At 46.9% G+C, this 17905-nt stretch overlaps 1 protein-coding gene across 1 annotated transcript; it reads left to right on the top strand.

Annotated features, from left to right (window-relative positions):
• Positions 1 to 647: 647 nt before the first annotated feature.
• Positions 648 to 17462, top strand: Ffar4 (free fatty acid receptor 4). Its single transcript, XM_055613994.1, has 3 exons — positions 648 to 1300; positions 8463 to 8591; positions 16430 to 17462. Exons 1-3 carry the CDS (start codon positions 734 to 736, stop codon positions 16817 to 16819), a joined length of 1086 nt encoding a protein of 361 aa, XP_055469969.1. The 5' UTR covers positions 648 to 733; the 3' UTR covers positions 16820 to 17462.
• Positions 17463 to 17905: the final 443 nt, after the last annotated feature.

The following is a 17905-nucleotide window of genomic DNA, read 5'->3' as shown; positions in this document are numbered from 1 at the left end:
TCCCTTTCTTCCTCCTCTTCCTTCTCTTCTGTCCTCTTCCTCCTCCTCCCTCCAGCTACCCCTCCTTGTAGTTAATGCTTGGTATCAAACTTAGGGCCTCTCACACACTAGGTATATGCTCTACTCAATGAACCTAACTCTCAGGCAAAGTAATTCTTTATATTTTACAAGTGAAAACAAACTGGCATATAAGGAGATTAACTCACTCCAAAGTCAAATAAACACCGGCTTATTACAAGTTGCTTTGGGATCAACCTCCTTCCTACCCATGAGGTCTCTTTAGTGCAGTCTAAACTACCCAGGTCCACACCTTTTCTAGAGTTCAACTCTGACACTCTTCAATCGAGGTTAGCTTATGGATGGTTAAAGGGCTTTCAATGATCAGTGTCCATGAAAGATGGAGAAGGTTGTAAGGGGTTGTAAGGGGGTGTGGGTGGGGGTTGGGATGCTTTAGTTTTCTAGCTTAACAGCTCTCAGACTGCCCGAGGGTCTGAAGCCTCTGCCTTGGTGGCCACATCCCCACCCACGTTGTTCAGACTAGTGTTGCCAGGCACTTCCTCGTTCCGGTGCGCCCTGGACGCAGCTCCTACGCCCAGTGCCCGGGCAACTAGGGCAGGAGGGGGGCCGAGGGGAGGTGTCGCAACCTCCTCCCTCCCTCTTTCCCCGCCTTGGCACTCAGTCACCTTGCAGATGAGCGCTCTTGCAGACAGCGGCGGGCGGCCGGGCGCCTGGCATGTCCCCTGAGTGCGCGCAGACGACGGCCCCCGGCCCCTCGCGCACCCCGGACCCAATCAATCGCACCCACTTCTCTTTCTTCTCGGATGTCAAGGGCGACCGCTGGCTGGTGTTGAGCGTCGTGGAGACCACCGCGCTGGGGCTCATCTTCGTGGTGTCACTGCTGGGCAACGCGTGTGCCCTGGTGCTGGTGGCGCGCCGTCGGCGCCGCGGGGCGACAGCCAGCCTGGTGCTCAACCTTTTCTGCGCGGACCTGCTGTTCACCAGCGCCATCCCTCTAGTGCTCGTCGTGCGCTGGACCGAGGCCTGGCTGCTGGGCCCCGTCGTCTGCCACCTGCTCTTCTACGTGATGACCATGAGCGGCAGCGTCACCATCCTCACGCTGGCCGCGGTCAGCCTGGAGCGCATGGTGTGCATCGTGCGCCTGCAGCGCGGCTTGAGAGGCCCGGGGCGGCGGACGCAGGCCTCCCTGCTGGCTTTCATCTGGGGTTACTCGGCGCTGGCAGCGCTGCCCCTCTGCATCTTGTTCCGCGTGGTCCCACAGCGCCTTCCCGGCGGGGACCAGGTGAGCGCTGGTTGCGTGCAGTGCGACAGGTGTTCTGGTGGACCGGGGTGGGAGGTGGGAATCTGACCCAAGCGGTGAGCTGGGGTGGTGGTGATTAGTTAAATAATAGGTCGTTGGTGGAATTGAATCCTTTTTGGCAGACTCACTGCCCAAATTTAATTTCATCAGTTTCTCCACAGTGCCAAGTGGGTGAGTCCTCCCAGCCGCGGTTAAGGGACTCTCCCAGATTTTTTGCAAAATACAGAGATTGTTATAAGGCTAATTAAGCAATGGGAGTTTATAGCCAGGTGGGACACAGGGGGGCGAGGTCACAGAGTTTCTGCTTTTTCTCCAGATGTCATGCTACTGTTATTATCACTCGTATTCTACAGACAAGAAAGCGGGGGTACCTAGCATTTCCCTTAGAGTTAGCCTCCTGCTTAGAATTGCAGTCCCAACGGGAAGCCCTACAGTGCTGGGATGTCGCCTGGGGGAAGGGCTCCTGCTCCCCAGTTAAAGAAACACTGTTTGAGTGAGAGCGCCCCACCCTGACCCCTGAACACACAGGAGGGCTTTTAGGGGTGGCAGTGTCCACAGACCTATCACTTATTTTTATTGATGGGGAGGATGGATGAAGGCTACAATCTAGGCAAATGGTATCTTACAAAAAAATAAAAATCAAACTCCCCAAACATGGAGGGATGCTGGGCAAGGTGGTGCATGCCTCTAATCCCAAAACTCAGGGGAGCAGAGGCTGGTGGATCTCTGTGAGTTCAAGGCTAGCCTGGTCTACAAAGCAAGTCTAGGACAGCCAAAGCTACACAGAGAAACCCTGTCTCGAAACAAACAAAAAACATGGAGGGAAATGTTTGTTTGATAATGACTTTGAATGGCTAATGAGCAGGAATCAATCAGGCCTGTGGCATTTCGTTAAAGAACATGTAAGTCTGAGGCCATATCTTTCCTCATGGGTACAGGAGATCTAGAGTTAGCTGAGCTGCTGGCCTGGAAGAGACCAAGGCCTCTGTCTCACTCCAGGCTTGTCTTGTCCTTAGCCCAGATATACCTAAGAATCAGGACAGGCCACATAAATGCTTCTGGAATAAGTGAAAGCTCAGAACTAACTCCATACCGAAGGAATCAGCTAGATCAGTCATGTCCAACATATAGCCAACTGCCCACACGTAGATACTATGTGCATAGCTATGAATATGGCCCAACACGGTGACAATGAGGTGCCACCATCTCAAAATGGTGGACATCCCAAAAAGAGGGAGGGCCTGCCCTCAGGTATTTGTTTAATATGATTTTTCTTCCACTGAGTTACAACAAATACTACTGTATTTTTCATAGAACTTAAAGGGTTTCTTGTTCTCAACACAGAAAGATTTCAATTCCAAGAATTAAGACCAAATAGGATAGCTTAAATTTCCAGGTGTACTGTCCCTTTTAAAATCCATTCAGGTACAATCCTATTTTGCTGACAAATAACACTAAAGAGAGAGAGAGAGAGAGAGAGAGAGAGAGAGAGAGAGAGAGAAAAGAGTCTTGTTTCCTCCCAGCCAAACCCAGACTGACATCGTGTACTAACGTGGTCACTGCTGTTTGAGCAAGGAGGTCCTTGCTAGTGTGGTCCACTCTGTGCTCATCCACCCCTGGGGGGGGGATGTGTGTGTGTACCTGGAACCTTAGAGCCCTCTACAGCACTTCCAGAATTTTACTGCAGGTGCTTCTGGGACCTGCAGCGGGATCAGGGTTAGGTCCCTCTTGTTTTAATGAAAAAGCACCTTCCTGCTTTCAAGGGTCTTTGGAGTGGCATTTGGGCAACGCCACTGGGGCAGTATGAGCTCACATTGCTTTAGGGGCCAGGTTGGGATGGAGAAGCTTGCAGTGAAAAAAAGTAGGACAGTGTTCTGACTCCCTGTCTTGTCATCTCCCCTTCCTGTCCTTTGCTCTCTTTCTCCCTGTCCCTGTCCCTCTCCCTCAGCTACTTTCTCTCCCTACCCTTCCCCTCTGAGCTATTCCTCCCCCTCTACCCTTACACACACTCTGTTCTTTGAGGTAGGGCCTCTCTGTGTAGCTCTAGCTGTCTCAGTGTAGAGCATGCTGGCCTCAAACTCCCTGTCTCTGCCTCTGCCTCCCTGGTGCTGGGATTGAAGGCTTGGGACATCATGCCTGGCTAGCTATCCTCTCTCTTAGGGAATTCAGTAATCTCCCCATCTTTGGGGCTTTACTTTCCACTATTTTAGCTACTGTGACTTCAGTTACCTATGGGCAAGTGAGGTCAGAAAATAGTAATTGGAAATTCCAGGAAACATCCTGATTTATATACCTTTAATTTCAGTCTATGGTTGTAATTTTTAATTGTTTCTGGTTAATCTCTTACTATCTCTAATTCATAACAAAATTTAGCCTAAGGATTGTATGCATAGAAAAATGAACAATGCATATGGGGGTCAGTGCCCCTGTGGTTTCCATTATTTTCTGGGGGATTCTAGGATATAGTCCCCTTAAGAATAAGAGGACTTGTGCATTCCATGTTTTTTGTATTCATGCTAAAGGATCCTAATACGAAGAAACTCCCCAGTTCCTCAAAGGCTATGGTCTGGCTTTGTGGGAAGCATTCCATTTTATAAACTGAGTAGTTGAAGAAATAAGTTAGAAGAACAGGAGGGAATAGGGGTAAGGATAAGGAGAGTGACAGGATTTAGCCAATTAAGAAAGAAAATGGCAGAGGAGAATCTGGTTTAGACTGAGGTGAGTTTCACATGTAACATTAGCAGAGCCAGGCGTGGCAACTCACCTCTGCAATCACAGCATTCAGGAGGCTGAGGCAGGAGAATTGCCATAAGTTCGAGGTTGCCTGGGTTATGGAGTGATGCCCTGTCTCTAAATAAATAAATGAGTAAATAAGCAAATAAATACAAACAAGACAATTTTTTTTTCAAGCCCTTAGAATGACAGCTTCCGGCCTGTGGCTCTTATTTGTCTTTCCCAGTGGGATGCTCCAAGTGGAGGCTTTGGCTGAAGAATTATTTCCTTCCCACTAAACCCAGCGCAGGGAGCTCCCTCCCCGACCCCCCCTTCCCTTCAAACCTCTGCTGTTGTGAGACTCTTCAAACCTTCATCCATGTAGGCTCTGGATACCTTGCCATCCAGGGGAGCTGATAGCTGTGCTAGTAATTCTAACCTATTTGGTATTTGCGTGTGAGCCTTGGCGTCTCACATTCCGGAACAGTCCCTGCCCCACAGTGGGCAAGCCTTCCCAGCCCTGTCCACAGCGCTCTCCTTGTTTGAAGTACGGGTCTCCTGTGTCAACTACGTGAGGTTGCCATGGGGACTTGTGTTTGGTGGATGGACCAATCCCTGGTGCATGCAGCTAAGTGCTCAAGAATTACTAGCTATTATTAGTTTCCTTATCTTTGGGCATCAACATTTAAACATCCTTCAAAACAGCATAAATGTTCTGATTGCTCAACACAACCAGCTGCCATTTCAAGAGGGTGGATGCCTCTTAGCAATGCTAACTTCTCGGCCAGGTCAGCTCAGTCTGCTCCAACAGGATGCCTACCTGTGTGTGCTGTGACCCTGGCCTGGCGGTGACCTACACTTCTGGGTAGGGAAGACTGTCCACTTTGGCTAGAATGTGCTGTCCATTCATGCCACAAACATTTGCTGAGCACCCTTCTCCACCCACCCCACCACAAGCCACATAAACACACATAGGCCCAGATGCTGAGTAGGTAGTCCAGTGCGGTCTGTGGTCTAGGAACCCCACAAGTAGGGGGTTCTCATTATTAGTTTCTAAAAGAAGAAAAAACCACGCAGAGAGTACTTCCATAATGTAATAGCTCTGGTTGCCCTAGTCCCTGAACTCGTGGGTCTTAGAGGCCTTGTGGACCCTTTATGCTGCCCTTCCCTGTTATAATGCAAAGTCAGTAAGTTATCTTGTCTCTCCACGGAGTGTGGATTGTCTGAGGAGATTTTCACAGTCAGCTTGCCTCTGTTAACAAATATTAGAGAATACCTTTTCGGAAGTCTGTGTTGGTACATTCCTGTAGTCCTAGCACCCTGGAACTGAGGCAGGATGATCATGAAGTCATAGCCAGCCTGAGAAATTTAGTGAGATATTGTGACTCAAGAAGAGAGTTGAGTGCCGGGGAGTGTAGCTCTATTGGTGGAGTATTTGCTTAGCATGCACAAGGCCCTGGTTTCACCCCCAGCAGCGCCTAAACCAGGCTAAACCTGATCCATACCTGGAATTCTGTGTGAGGGAGGTAGATATAAGAGGTTCAGAAAGTTTGACATCATCCTTAGCCACATAGTAAGCTAAAGGCCAGCCTGAACTAATAAGACCCTGTCCCAAATAATAAACAAACAAACAAATAAATAAATGGCTCTGTCTCAAATAGATAACTAAATGAATAACAAACAAATGTTAATAAAAGAGAAGATACCCATTTCCTCATACCTTAAAACTGTCTTGAGACCTTCCATTTTAGCTGAAGCCCTGGGACAGGGGAGGCAGTTTGCCTAGGCGTTCCCTGGAGTGCTGCAAGAACAATCACTGGAGGAACTTAGATGCAAAGAGCTAGACTCAGACAGCGTTTAATAAATCCCCCAAGTGGAGAAGGGTCAGCGCTGGAGCAGAGCCTGTAGACGGTGTGCCCACCCACGGAGAGTCTGGGAAGATTCTCGTTCTGCAGTTTTGTACTGAGTACCTACTGTGTGCCAGGCATCACATGCCTCATCCTTGCCCAGCTCAGCATGCTTTGGTGGGGCCCTACAGAGTGTGCTCAGTGGCACACACCTGTAATCCTAGCACTATGGGAGGCAGAGGCAGGTGGATCTCTGTGAGTTCAAGGCCAGCCTGGTCTATAACTGGAGTCCAAGACTTCCAAGGCTACACAGAGAAACCCTGTAAAAAAAAAAAAAAAAAAAAAAAAAAAGATGCATAGCAGAATTTAGAACATTTAGATAACGAAAGGAAGAGGCAATGGGAGCAACAGAGGGTGATGGAATGTATATATCATAAAAGCAGAAGGGGAGGAAATATATGTCATATTTGCAAGAGAGAAAAAGGATCAGCAGAAAGTGGAGGGGGATGGGGAAGGCACTGGGGAGATGAATAAGAGTAATATCTAGTAATAAAATGGATAAAGATGTAACAGTGAAACCCATTCCTTTGTAAGCTGACCAAAAATAGTGATAAGGAGAAAACTCTGGGGCCAGAGATATGGCTTATTTGGTAGAGCGCTTGCCTGGCATGCATGATGCCCTGTGTTCAGTTCCTAACACCGAATACGCCAGGTGTGGTGTGCACATCTGTAATCCTAGTACCTTCCATTTTTTTTGCCTTGGGAAGTTTTCCTGGTAGCTCTCTACCAAGTAGTTCTTTAACTACATTCTTTCGGGGGCAAAATGTTGCCAATAAAAACAATTAACTTTTAGTGTTCTAGGCTATTGCTTTTGAAGGATGTTTCTGACTTTAGTTCCCTCTTCTGTGAAATGGGAAAACTAACAACGTGAGTTCCAATGAGGCTGTTCTAAGTGTGGATGTTCCAGTGTAGGAGCGGTTCTTGGTACACAGTAGATGTCAAATAAATATGAAATGCTGCTGTTTTCTACCAATTCCGGCTATGAAACTTAGTGAATATTTGACAACATGCTGAGTTTGCTCAATTATGATTCACATTGGCAAATGTTAAAAATTATTCGTTTTTCCCTAGTGTATGTAGCATTCAATAACTATTGATCAAATTAATGAATGAATGGTCTAGTCTATCAAAAATCAATGATATGATCTTTTACATAGCACATTCTCTTAAACCTATATTTTGATGTTCGGGAGGGTTTGGGGTAAATTGTGTTCTAAAAAACAGAAGAAGTTCAGGGGCGGGAAGATACGTTCAAATTCCTATTCTATTTCCACTGACAAATTTGCTCAGTGGAAGAACTGTTGTAGTGACAGAATTCTTCCTGTTCAGTAGGTCCCTCATACCTTGGCTTTGTAGTTAGCATCAAACTTTTGGTTCAACATAGCACAGTGATAGCAGCGTAATCACCAGCTTTCATGTGTCCTTTCTACCGTTCCAGTTGTTTGCTCTCAGTCTCTATCCTATTCCCAGGGAGGAGGTACACAAGGCCAAGGTTCCCAAGTCAGGGCACCATACACTTTCTTGAAGAGGGATGGCCTATTCTTTGAGCTAGACTGATACAGTGTGTGTGTGTGTGTGTGTGTGTGTGTTGTTCATTGTCACTGTTTTTGAGTTTCATGTTTCTGCTTTTTAAGGATTTATTTATTTTTATTTTATGTGCACACAAGTGTTTTACCTACATGTATATCTGTGCACCACATGTGTGCCCGGTGTATGTGGAGATCAGAAGAGGGCATTGAATCCCCTGGAAATGGAGTTAATGATAGTTGTGAGTTGCCATGTGGTGCTGGGAACTGAACCCTGGTCCTCTGCAAGAGCAGCAAGTGCTCTTAACCACTGAACCATCTCTTCAGCCCCACTTTTGTATGTGTGTGTGTGTGTGTGTGTGTGTGTGTGTGTGTGTGTGTATGTGTGTATTCACTCATTCCTTCATCCATGTCTTGGGGTAGGGTCTCACTATGTTGCCTAGGCTTGTCTCAAGCTCCTTGGTTCTTCCACTCTTCTTGCCTTGGTCTGTAGAGTAGCTGGACTACAAGTGTGTACCTGACTTTGACACAAGTAAGCAATATTTTACCCGTTGATTCAGCAAAGTGTCACTGGATCCTCCATCCTGTCTTCAAACGCTTTGTGTGAGTCATGTTACTTCCACGTAGGTGACCTTTCTGAGGTCAAGTTTCTCCCTTTTAAAGCACCAGGCTTGAAAGAGAAGGCTCATACCCTCTTTGCCTGCCAGCCTAGGGAAGTGGAAAGCCCAATCCTGGGAAATGCCTCCAGTTCTTACCTGCTCCCTATGATTCTGAGATTGAGGTGCCTTCCTGGAAAATGGCAATTGTAATTGTGGTAGCTCTAGGCTCTGGTCTAAGAGGCAATGTCCTGGGAAAAAGGGGCGTGGATTTTAGGACTCCCTGTCACAGCAACTGTGTCACACACAGTGTAACATTGTACTGTACCCCAAACTAGGACTGGGCTGAGGGCTAAGAAAGAAGCCAGAATTTAAGTGACGTTGTTTTCCCTTTCATAACCAGGAAATCCCAATTTGCACATTGGATTGGCCCAACCGCATAGGAGAAATCTCGTGGGATGTGTTTTTCGTGACTTTCAACTTCCTGGTGCCAGGCCTGGTCATTGTGATCAGTTACTCCAAAATTTTGCAGGTATGTTTGTTTCAGTTCTGCTCTGAAACTTCACTCCTTGTTGGCATTTCCAGTAGAGTTTTAGAACTTCCTGGTTAGAGGATTCCATGGAGGTTCTAATAGTACAATCGTGATTCACTAAGCAGATCCTCTGCTACCCCCTGGTAACAACGAGGGATGAAAGTTTATGTATTTATTTAGGCTTTGGTTTTCTTGATTAGTTATGCTTTTGTGAACCTTTTTTGTTCATCATTAAAATAGTACCAGGTTATAAAAACACTGAGTTGGAAATAGGCAAATAACTGTGTAACACAGAAGTTGAAAATCTATTCTCTTCCCAATCTTAATAACCCAACTATGTCTCCTCATGTACACTTGTGTGTGTATGATGAACCTACGAAATTGTAGGTTCCAATGCTTAGATGGCTGTTGACGCTGTTCACTGTTCTTTTCAGATATGAGATGATGCTTTTTGGTAACTTCCTTTTTTTTTTTTTTTTTTTTCACTCAACATCACATCAGGACATCTTTCTTTATCAGTTCCTGTATCTTATCTTGTTCTTGGTTAAGGGCTATGCAGCTTTCGTCACATAGGCATGATGCAATCATTTTATGGATTTGGAGTTACGTCCACTGTTTTCCCACAGACACAGCAGTGATCAACAATGTCTACTTCATAAGACTTTTTTATGGAAGTATCATAGGCTAATATAAAATCACACCCAGCTTACGTATTCTGCTCACAAGTTGAACAGGATCATAAAGCAGCTCCTGGATAGAGAATAGAACTTGGGCCAGGAGTGTTTCCTGTCCCCATGGGTCAGTGACCTCATCCTTGGGAATATCCACTTCATGTGAGTGTAGACACAGGAAGTAAATGTCTCCTGGAAAAGTGTATGTACACAGACTTATAAAAGATGGGCTGGCCTTTGCTTCCTGCCTCTAAAGGCATGGAAGATACCACCCAGCAAACACAAGCGTGTGTATTTAGGCCCACTTGTAAGGTTTACCTCAAAGCTCTTAAGCCCTCTTGGCAGTATGCAGTGTCTGATTCCTGGTTTTATAGCATCTTATGTGTGGGTCATGATAAACAGGTGTGTCTATCAGGTGCTCACCTTCTGGCCACTTTTACGGCCCTTTATGGCTGTGGATCTGTAGCCTTCTTATAAAGCTCAGAACACACACCAGGCCAACCTCACCTAAGGCTCCTGTCCCTGATTCTGTGGGAGACATTGTTTAACTCTACCTGAAATAATCCCACGGCTCTTCATCTCTAAAGAGATCCAAGCTTTGGGCTTATTCTAATATTTGAGGCAAATTTCAGGGTGTGAAGACCTGAAAAAATGTTTGCAATGGATGGTATGGCATATTTTAATGTTACAGAAGAATTAATCAGTATCATAAAGCCAAAATGAAAGAAGAGAAATGACAGAGAAAAATAGAATAATTTTAATAAATATTTATATTCTTTTGGTTTTGGTGAAGCAGGATCTTACTATATAGATCTAGCAAGCCTATAACTCTCTATGTGGACTAGACTGGCCTGGAACTTGCATCAACACTTCTGTCTCTGCCTCCAAAGTACTAGGATTACAAGAATTCACTACTATACTAGGCCACATGTAGTGTTTATCATGCAGCAAGCACCAACTCACCCAATCCTAATACAATTCTCAAATGAGTTGACACAGAGGTGTGCAATTTACCCGAGGTCATGAGCAACTTCAGCATTTAAACCCAGGCAGACTGGGCCCGGAGTCTCCGTACTTCAATTCCGCAGAGCTTTGTTAAGAGCGCTTTGTGCAGAATGTTTGCAGGGATTGGGTGTGGTTCAGGAGTGTGCAAGTTGTCATATGCCTAGAAAAATCTTTGCCGGAGAGGCGGCTGGACATCGATGCTGAGATTTAAAGCAAGAAAGACCGTAGCATGAGGGAGAGTAATGTTTTGTCGGTGCAAAACTAAAGCTGTTAGCTGTTGCACAAGTATGAGGGATCAGTGAGGGGCATGGCGAAGAGCAAAGAACCATGGGAACAGACATGAGGCTTGGACGCTTCTTTTAAAATTGCTTATCTCTGAGTCTTGACTTCTGATTTACTTTGCTGTGTGGCTTGGGCCTGCTACTTGCACTCCCTGGGCCCCAGTTCCATCATCTACAAAAAAGGCAGCCTTAGTTCCAGTGTGAAGTTGCGTAGGGCAAATATATCAAAACTGCCCGCCTGATCGAGGTAGGCATGGAGTAAAATGGCAGATGCTATTTGCAGGGCTGGGCTGTTTTTCCAACCTTTCCCTCTGGGTGTGCTAGGAAATGGCATCACCGAGGTTTCCCAGAGGTCAAACAACAGGTCAAGGTTTGGAATAAGAATAAGTAGTCATGGCTGGAGCAAACTGGCTGGGAGTGGCAGTGCTATCTGTGCTCCTCTTGTTGGTGGCCACTCCTGAAACCTGAGGAGGTTAAGAGGGCTCCGGGGTGCTCCCTTTCCACGTGTGACACACCTTCCCGTGGGGAGTGTGATTGCCCACCCACCCCAATCTCAGTCTCATTGCTGGGCCTTCCCAGCTGGGAAAATCAGAAAGGCCTTCTGCATCAGGAAGGAGAAAGAACCCTCCTCTTCCTGCTCTGGACAGCATGTGCATGGTGCTCTCCCCACACTTGAGTCTAAACTCACAGCCAGGCCTGCACATCTCCACACCACAGACCGCTGCAGCTGCTTCCACAAGCAGCAGAAGATCTGCGGTTTGCAGCTGTGGAAAGCTACCTGAGGGCTCAGTCACAGAGGAAATTTAGACCCATCCCTTTCGTACGCATGAACCATGTCCAAAGCCCCAATCTAAAGTCTTGTGCCACTTGCCTTCTGCCTGATCCCCGAATTTCCTCCCGTCTCATGTACAGGCAGGCTGGAGACTGTCCTTCAAAAACTGTCACACACGGTTGCCCCAGGGCCATGACACCTGCTATTTCCTCTCCAGGATCTCTCTTCTCTGGTTTGCTGTAGGGACTACTTCTCACTTACTCTGAATTCTTCCCTGGAAGCATTCCTGTCAATCCCTCACTAATAGGCTTCTCCAAACAGGCATCCTGTTGTCTGTCATTCCCACTGCCCGGAGGCTACAAGCTCAGTGAGAGCAAAGCCTGTTTTGTTTACTGTTGCACCTGCAAGCCTGGAGCTGGCCTATAGGTGCTCAGTTTATACTTGCACATGAGCATATACAAGCTTTGGAGCACAGCAAAATGATCTGCAGGGCCTCTCTGCTTGGGCAGTGGGCAGTCTCTGGATAAATAGCAATGAGATGGGCTCAAGATTAAGCTTTGCTACCATGTAACTATGGACAAACCACTGATTGAAGGTGGGCCTCAGTTTCCACGAAAATTAAATACGCCTGTGATTAACACAGAAAGAACAGATGTAATGTCTGAAAAATCCCAACACTAGTACAAAAAGAAGATTTTTTTAAAAATTAGATTCTATACTACCACTAAAATGGACAGTTTCACTTTTTCCTATGAGGATCATGACATTTATTCTCACTTTGGACTTGTGAGTTTGTCAGGCTGGACAGGGCCTCAGAGTTGGCATCTCCTCCCGCAGAAGGTGCACAGCCCAGGCACACTGAACCAGCCCTCCTGCCCAGGCCTTTTCTGCCAGGAGCAGGACTGTAGCCCACACTGAATGAACATCAGTATCCCCTGGAGGCAGAGCTTTCACCACCCCCTTCCCTACCAGGCTTGACCCCACCTCCAACTTGGATTTCATTTCCAGGCTTGAAAGATTCTCTTCTCACTCTACCTCATTCTTTCATTGCAAAGCAGCATCCTTCAGTGGCTCACTAGAGAGACATGGGAAGCTGGATATAGAAACTGTCATGCAAACCAACCTAGGGAACTCTGAGCTAGCTGCATGGAATTCTCTGCTGTGGGACCTAGAACTTTCTTGTACCAGTGTGCTTTGGGCATCCCCAGCAAGGAAATAAACTAGACAGCATTGCTAAATCTGATCACAGTGGCCCCTTCTGCACACAGAGCATCTCTCTTGGCTGGTATTATGTAGAGGTCCCAGTGGGAAGTCCTGCTTCAACCTTTGCTGGTTCTGACCTGGGCATCCAACTGCCTCTTCCCCTGCTGATGGCCCTTACTGCTTCATGTGCTGGGCAGTGACTGTTTTTGCCCTTCACCCTCTCTGCTTCCTCTTTCCTTGTGACTCAGACACACCATACATTTTCAGTGATGTTTTTCCTATTGACAGTTCCCCCAAGGGAACAGCTTCCCAGTAATTCCTAAGTGCCTTGGATCAGACTGTTAGGGCTGGCAGCTTCGGATAAAGTTTACAAGTTTACCCAGCAACCGTAACAGTGATAGTCTCTGATGTCTCTGCCACTGTACCTGTGTTTCTCGTTCTCTCTCCCACTGGCCACATGCAGAGGGCATGGGAGCACAGTGGGCAGGGCTTCCTTGTTTCTCGCACTGTGTGCAGCCTCTTTAAGAAAGCTTAGCGTACAGTAGAGTCTCAGTAAATATTTACAGAGTAAAGCAGTGACTCCACGGCCTGCAGATGGAAATTCCTCTGCCTTGAAGAGCTTAGCTGGGAAACTAAAATCTGTGTCAATTGAACATAACGCCTGGCCCTCACTACCTGCCACTGGGAACTGGGGTCATGTTCTAGGCTTAGATATGTGTCCTGAGGCCTGGAGACACCTGCTGAAGTTTCCAGGTACTTGTGTTCCGGGGCAAAGAATGGTATCAGGGACACATGATTAATATTAGAAACAGGGTCAGATCAATAAGAGAAAGACATTCCTGGGAGTGGGAGTGACTTAATGAGATGTGGAGAATGGGGAGGAAGGTTTCCAAGTAAAAGAACAACAATTGGGGGGGGGGGGCGCCTCTAGGCTTATAACCCTTTAGGGATAATTTGCATTGCGTGTGCCTTTCCCGTGCTTGCATATTGCCTAAGGCTACGGAAGGCTTTTCTTGAATGCACTTTGTTGTTGCATGGGTGTTGGGAAGCATTTCCAGTCTCTTGCCACCTGACTTCTTTCACATGTCCACCTTGATGCCACTCTCTCCAGTCTTGCTTTCCTCCTCTAGTCATGTGTTTTTGAGGGTAGACCTCTAGGCAGGTGGGGCCTCTTGTCTCATGATTCTAATCAGGACACTACCGATGAGCCAATTGGAGCTAACTAAACAAAGGGAGCTAAGTAAACCCTCCAGGCCCCAACTTCTGTCAGTAGGATTCCCCTTCACTGCCAGCATCCAGCTGGTGTAGCAAAGGGGTGTTGGGTGGCCTTCCAAAGCTCACATGGCTACAATGAGTCACAAAAGGTCTGTTTTAAAAATGGACTTTTTTAAAGGTCTAGGGAGCAAAACTCCAAACCAAGCAGCTGTCTGGGATTAGCAGTTCTTAGGCTCTTGTGCGCAAAGGTGACCTAGCCAGTTTAAGAGTAGTGCAGACCTCTATCCCCTCACTAAATCCAGGCGTCTCAAAGTGAGCCTCACTGCATGTGTGAAAAAAAACCCACAACTTTCAACCTAAAAAGGATAGGAGATAATTTATTCTGGAGCCAAATATGAGTGGCCGTGGCCCAGGAATGCAGATTCGGGCTACCTCAAATCCCATGTTCCAAATAGATGAGGCAGGGGGCCAACCGATATTCTCTGCGAGACGTTTATTAGGAGGGACAGGGAGGATGTGGGTAGCAGGACATGGTGGGGGAAGAGAGAGGGAGAGGGAAAGGGGGGCGCCCCAGAGAAAGCAAGAGAGAGAGAGAGAGAGAGAGAAGGGGAAAGAGAGGGAGAGAGAGCAAGAGAGGGACCACGTGTCGGGGTGGGCCCTTTAAGTTGGAAGGTAACCACGCCCTCCAGGTGTGGTCACCTGACTGGCTGAGGCCACATGATAGGTTGCTGGGCAACCCAGAAGCAGCTTGTGTTCCAAAATACTAACAGTAACTGTTTCATGAAGCTTTTTAAAAAAATAGTAATGGAAAAAAGAAAGTCATACATCAAGATGGTTTTCAAATACATTGGTGGGAACCTCGGGTAGGTGGGTCACAGCCAACCAAGGAATCCTCTGCTGTAGACCTCAGATGTTGTCTGATGACATTATTAAGCCTTTTGGTTGGTGGAAGCTGCTCTTCTCTTGAGTAAATAAATTATAAATGGTTGCACCTGTCAGTCCCCGGGATGTTAGGGCAGACGCAAAGGTAGGTGTGGGATAACTATTAAGGGGGCTAAAAGTGGCCAAAAATAAATTCTAATTGGTCTCTGGATCTGCAGCACCAACCTCTGGACAATCACTGACATTCTAGTTGGTTAATCAGCCTTGTAGAAGGGTTAGCGTAAGGTATAGTTCTTTATAGGAACTTTTGTTCAGAGACATTTTATGTTTTACCAAGTTTCCAGAGGTCACGGAGCACATTCTAAAGAGCACTGCCCCACCCTCACCTCAGACTGGCAATAATGCCAGGGTGAAGAAGCTCATGGACACCTCTGCACTGGGGCTCCTGAGGTGGGAGAACCCCAGGACCTCCCCTAGTGGCTTGTTTTGAGGGTGAAAGTTAATCTCCAGAAAGTAATGGAGCCCTTCCTAAGAGCACATGAGGCCTTCTGCGAAGCCAGAGACGTTTGAAATCCTGGCTTGATGCTGACCTGCCAGCTAGTCTAATGGAGGAATGGGGAGCAAGGAAGGACCCTCATTTTATGACAGTGTTTCATTTTCTTCCTGATTCTACAAATTTTGGGGACTGTGGAATCAGAATCAAACAGTAGCATCTGTTAGAAAAAAAAATATTATCTTCTGTGCTTGGCTATGAGCCAATCACTTTATCACAGCCATTGTCAGGCACCTGCTAGAGCCCTGGCCCCACAAAGCGGGAAGTGACGGCTGAGCCACCCCCCACCTGCACACTAGAGTGGGTAGGAGGCCCGCCCCCACCCCCAGTAGAATGGGAACCCCTCTGGAGCTCAGTTTTCACAGGTGGGGCTCCCAACCATTTAGTATCAGAAAAATGACTTTCAGCAGGTAACTTACATTTTCAGAGAATCAATTTGCAAGACCAACAGTGATGTGAATACAGAGAGGATATGTGAAGATTAAAGGTGACAACTGATGAAATAAATGCCTCGCATGTGGCAGGGAGCCAACAGGAAAGCGCCGCAGTCCTGATTGCTCGAATCCTGGTGTTCTGGTCCTCAGGAGCTTTGTTTGAGGGCGCTCCAAGCAGTTCAGCGGGCACCTGCAGTCCTAGTCTCTATCACAAACAGGTGGCTCCAAATGCCCTGCTGAGTGAGAAGCAATCATGTAATCATTCGACAGTTAAGCATTCATTCTTTAATTGGGGAATTAAAAAAAAACTGTAAGAAGAGCATTTTAAGCCATTTTGATGAGTTAAACTTCCTCAAATTGTGAATGATGCTAATGACTTTAAAATTACTTCCTTTCTCAAGATGCAGGGATCTTAGGAAAATAGGCCCCAAATCCCACCCCCATCCAGAGCTGGCAATGTGACTAAGAGAGACAGGGCCTGGACCAGCCCCAGCATTGGAAGTTAGTAAGAGCCACTGACAAGGTCAAAACACATCCCATTGGCTCTCTTCCCTCAGGACAAAGGTCGCAGACTGGCATATCAGACCCATAGACATAATGTCCAGGTTAGAAGTAACCAGCTAGACTACAACACACCATTTCTCGTCCCACCCCAATCCACTGTCCTCATTACCACAAACAAAAACCAACCAACCCTGACGTCAGCAGTGACTTACTTGTAGCTCCCCCCACCTCTTCGCCACCTCCCCGAGACTAGTGTTGAAATTAAAGGCATGAGCCACCACGACCCACTGTAGCTCCGGTTCTTTGTGTTTTCTGCAGATCACCAAAGCATCAAGGAAGAGGCTCACGTTGAGCCTGGCGTACTCCGAGAGCCACCAGATCCGAGTGTCCCAGCAGGACTATCGGCTCTTCCGCACCCTCTTCCTGCTTATGGTTTCCTTCTTCATCATGTGGAGTCCCATCATCATCACCATCCTCCTGATCTTGATCCAGAACTTCCAGCAGGACCTAGTCATCTGGCCGTTCGTTTTCTTCTGGGTAGTGGCCTTCACTTTTGCCAACTCCGCCCTAAACCCAATTCTGTACAACATGTCGCTGTTCAGGAACGAATGGAGGAAGATTTTTTGCTGCTTCTTTTTCCCAGAGAAGGGAGCCATTTTCACAGACACATCTGTCAGACGAAATGACTTGTCTGTTATTTCCAACTAACTAGTGAAGCGCTGTGTGCATGTAAAGGGAGTTAACTTTCGGGAAAGCCTACCAGTGCACGCTGCTTTAAGGAAATCCGACTTCCAGCAGCACACACCTACAGGGCCAGAAAATTAAGGAATGATCGCTCAGTATAAAAATATTTTTTTCTTAAAAGAACTTTCTATGGGTTCCTTTTGTGAACCTTTTTTTTTAGTGTGTTTGTAATATGATTGAGTTAATAAATTTTTATTTATAACGGTTCCTACATATGGAGTTGAACCTTATGGTCATTGAAACAAACAGGGCTCAGATTTCCATGTAAAGGGGGTCATGGCCATGCTAAGTCCCCACCTTGGGCTCATAATGCTTTGAGATCATTTATTCATTCATGTCAAGAGTGCTTAAGGAATCCTCCTCCTTCCCCCCACATATTAAAAATGGACTGGGGACATGGCTCAATGGTATGCTTGCCTAGCAAGCATGTGGCCCAAGGTTCAATATATATATCACTTGATCACTTTAGTAGAAGGAGCACCATAGAATCAAAAAGGGGGGGATGGACCCTGATGCTAGAGAAGATCGACAGTGGATACTTTATCACTCCACCCATCAGGCCTTTGAAACACCTGCTGTGGCTGCACAATGCTTTTGGTGCTAGGAATCCAGGGGTAATGTGGACAGCCTGGTTCTGTTCTCAGGATGTCACCTTCTCATGGGGTCAGGGGACCACAGATGCTAAAGAGAAGTCAATGAACAAAGTAGCGCTTGGGAGTGAATGAGCACAGTGGAGACAGTAGGATAGGGCGCTGTGAGGGCGATGGGTGTTTATATAGGATAGGGATGGGTTTCAGAACTGAGGAGCAGCAGTTGAATTAAAAGGCAAAAGGTAAGAAAGAAGCACTTATGTGGATCCAGGCGAAGATCTTTGCTGGGAGAGAGAGGCTGGTGAGCTATGTGGTCCAGGACCTGCAAACGGTTGACTGAGCCTTCTTTGTATTTGATAGTAGGAGAGAGGAGTGCTTCCCTGGAGCCCATCAATGGATGCCAATGAAGTTCCAGGGCTAGGTCAGGAAGGGCCTGGCAGGCCAGCATAAGAAGTTCACT

The sequence above is a fragment of the Psammomys obesus genome, unplaced genomic scaffold (assembly GCF_907164565.1).
Source record: "Psammomys obesus unplaced genomic scaffold, mPsaObe1.curated_primary_1811, whole genome shotgun sequence".
Taxonomy (NCBI): Eukaryota; Metazoa; Chordata; class Mammalia; order Rodentia; family Muridae; genus Psammomys; species Psammomys obesus.
Note: the sequence above shows the minus strand (reverse complement) of the source record. Positions and strands in the feature narration are given on the sequence as shown.

Coding starts and splice junctions, on each gene's coding strand:
- Ffar4 (XM_055613994.1), top strand. CDS start 734: ATGTCCCCTGAGTGCGCGCAGACGACGGCCCCCGGCCCCTCGCGCACC. Junction 1,301..8,462: donor GCCTTCCCGGCGGGGACCAG/GTGAGCGCTGGT, acceptor TTTCATAACCAG/GAAATCCCAATTTGCACATT. Junction 8,592..16,429: donor GTTACTCCAAAATTTTGCAG/GTATGTTTGTTT, acceptor TGTTTTCTGCAG/ATCACCAAAGCATCAAGGAA.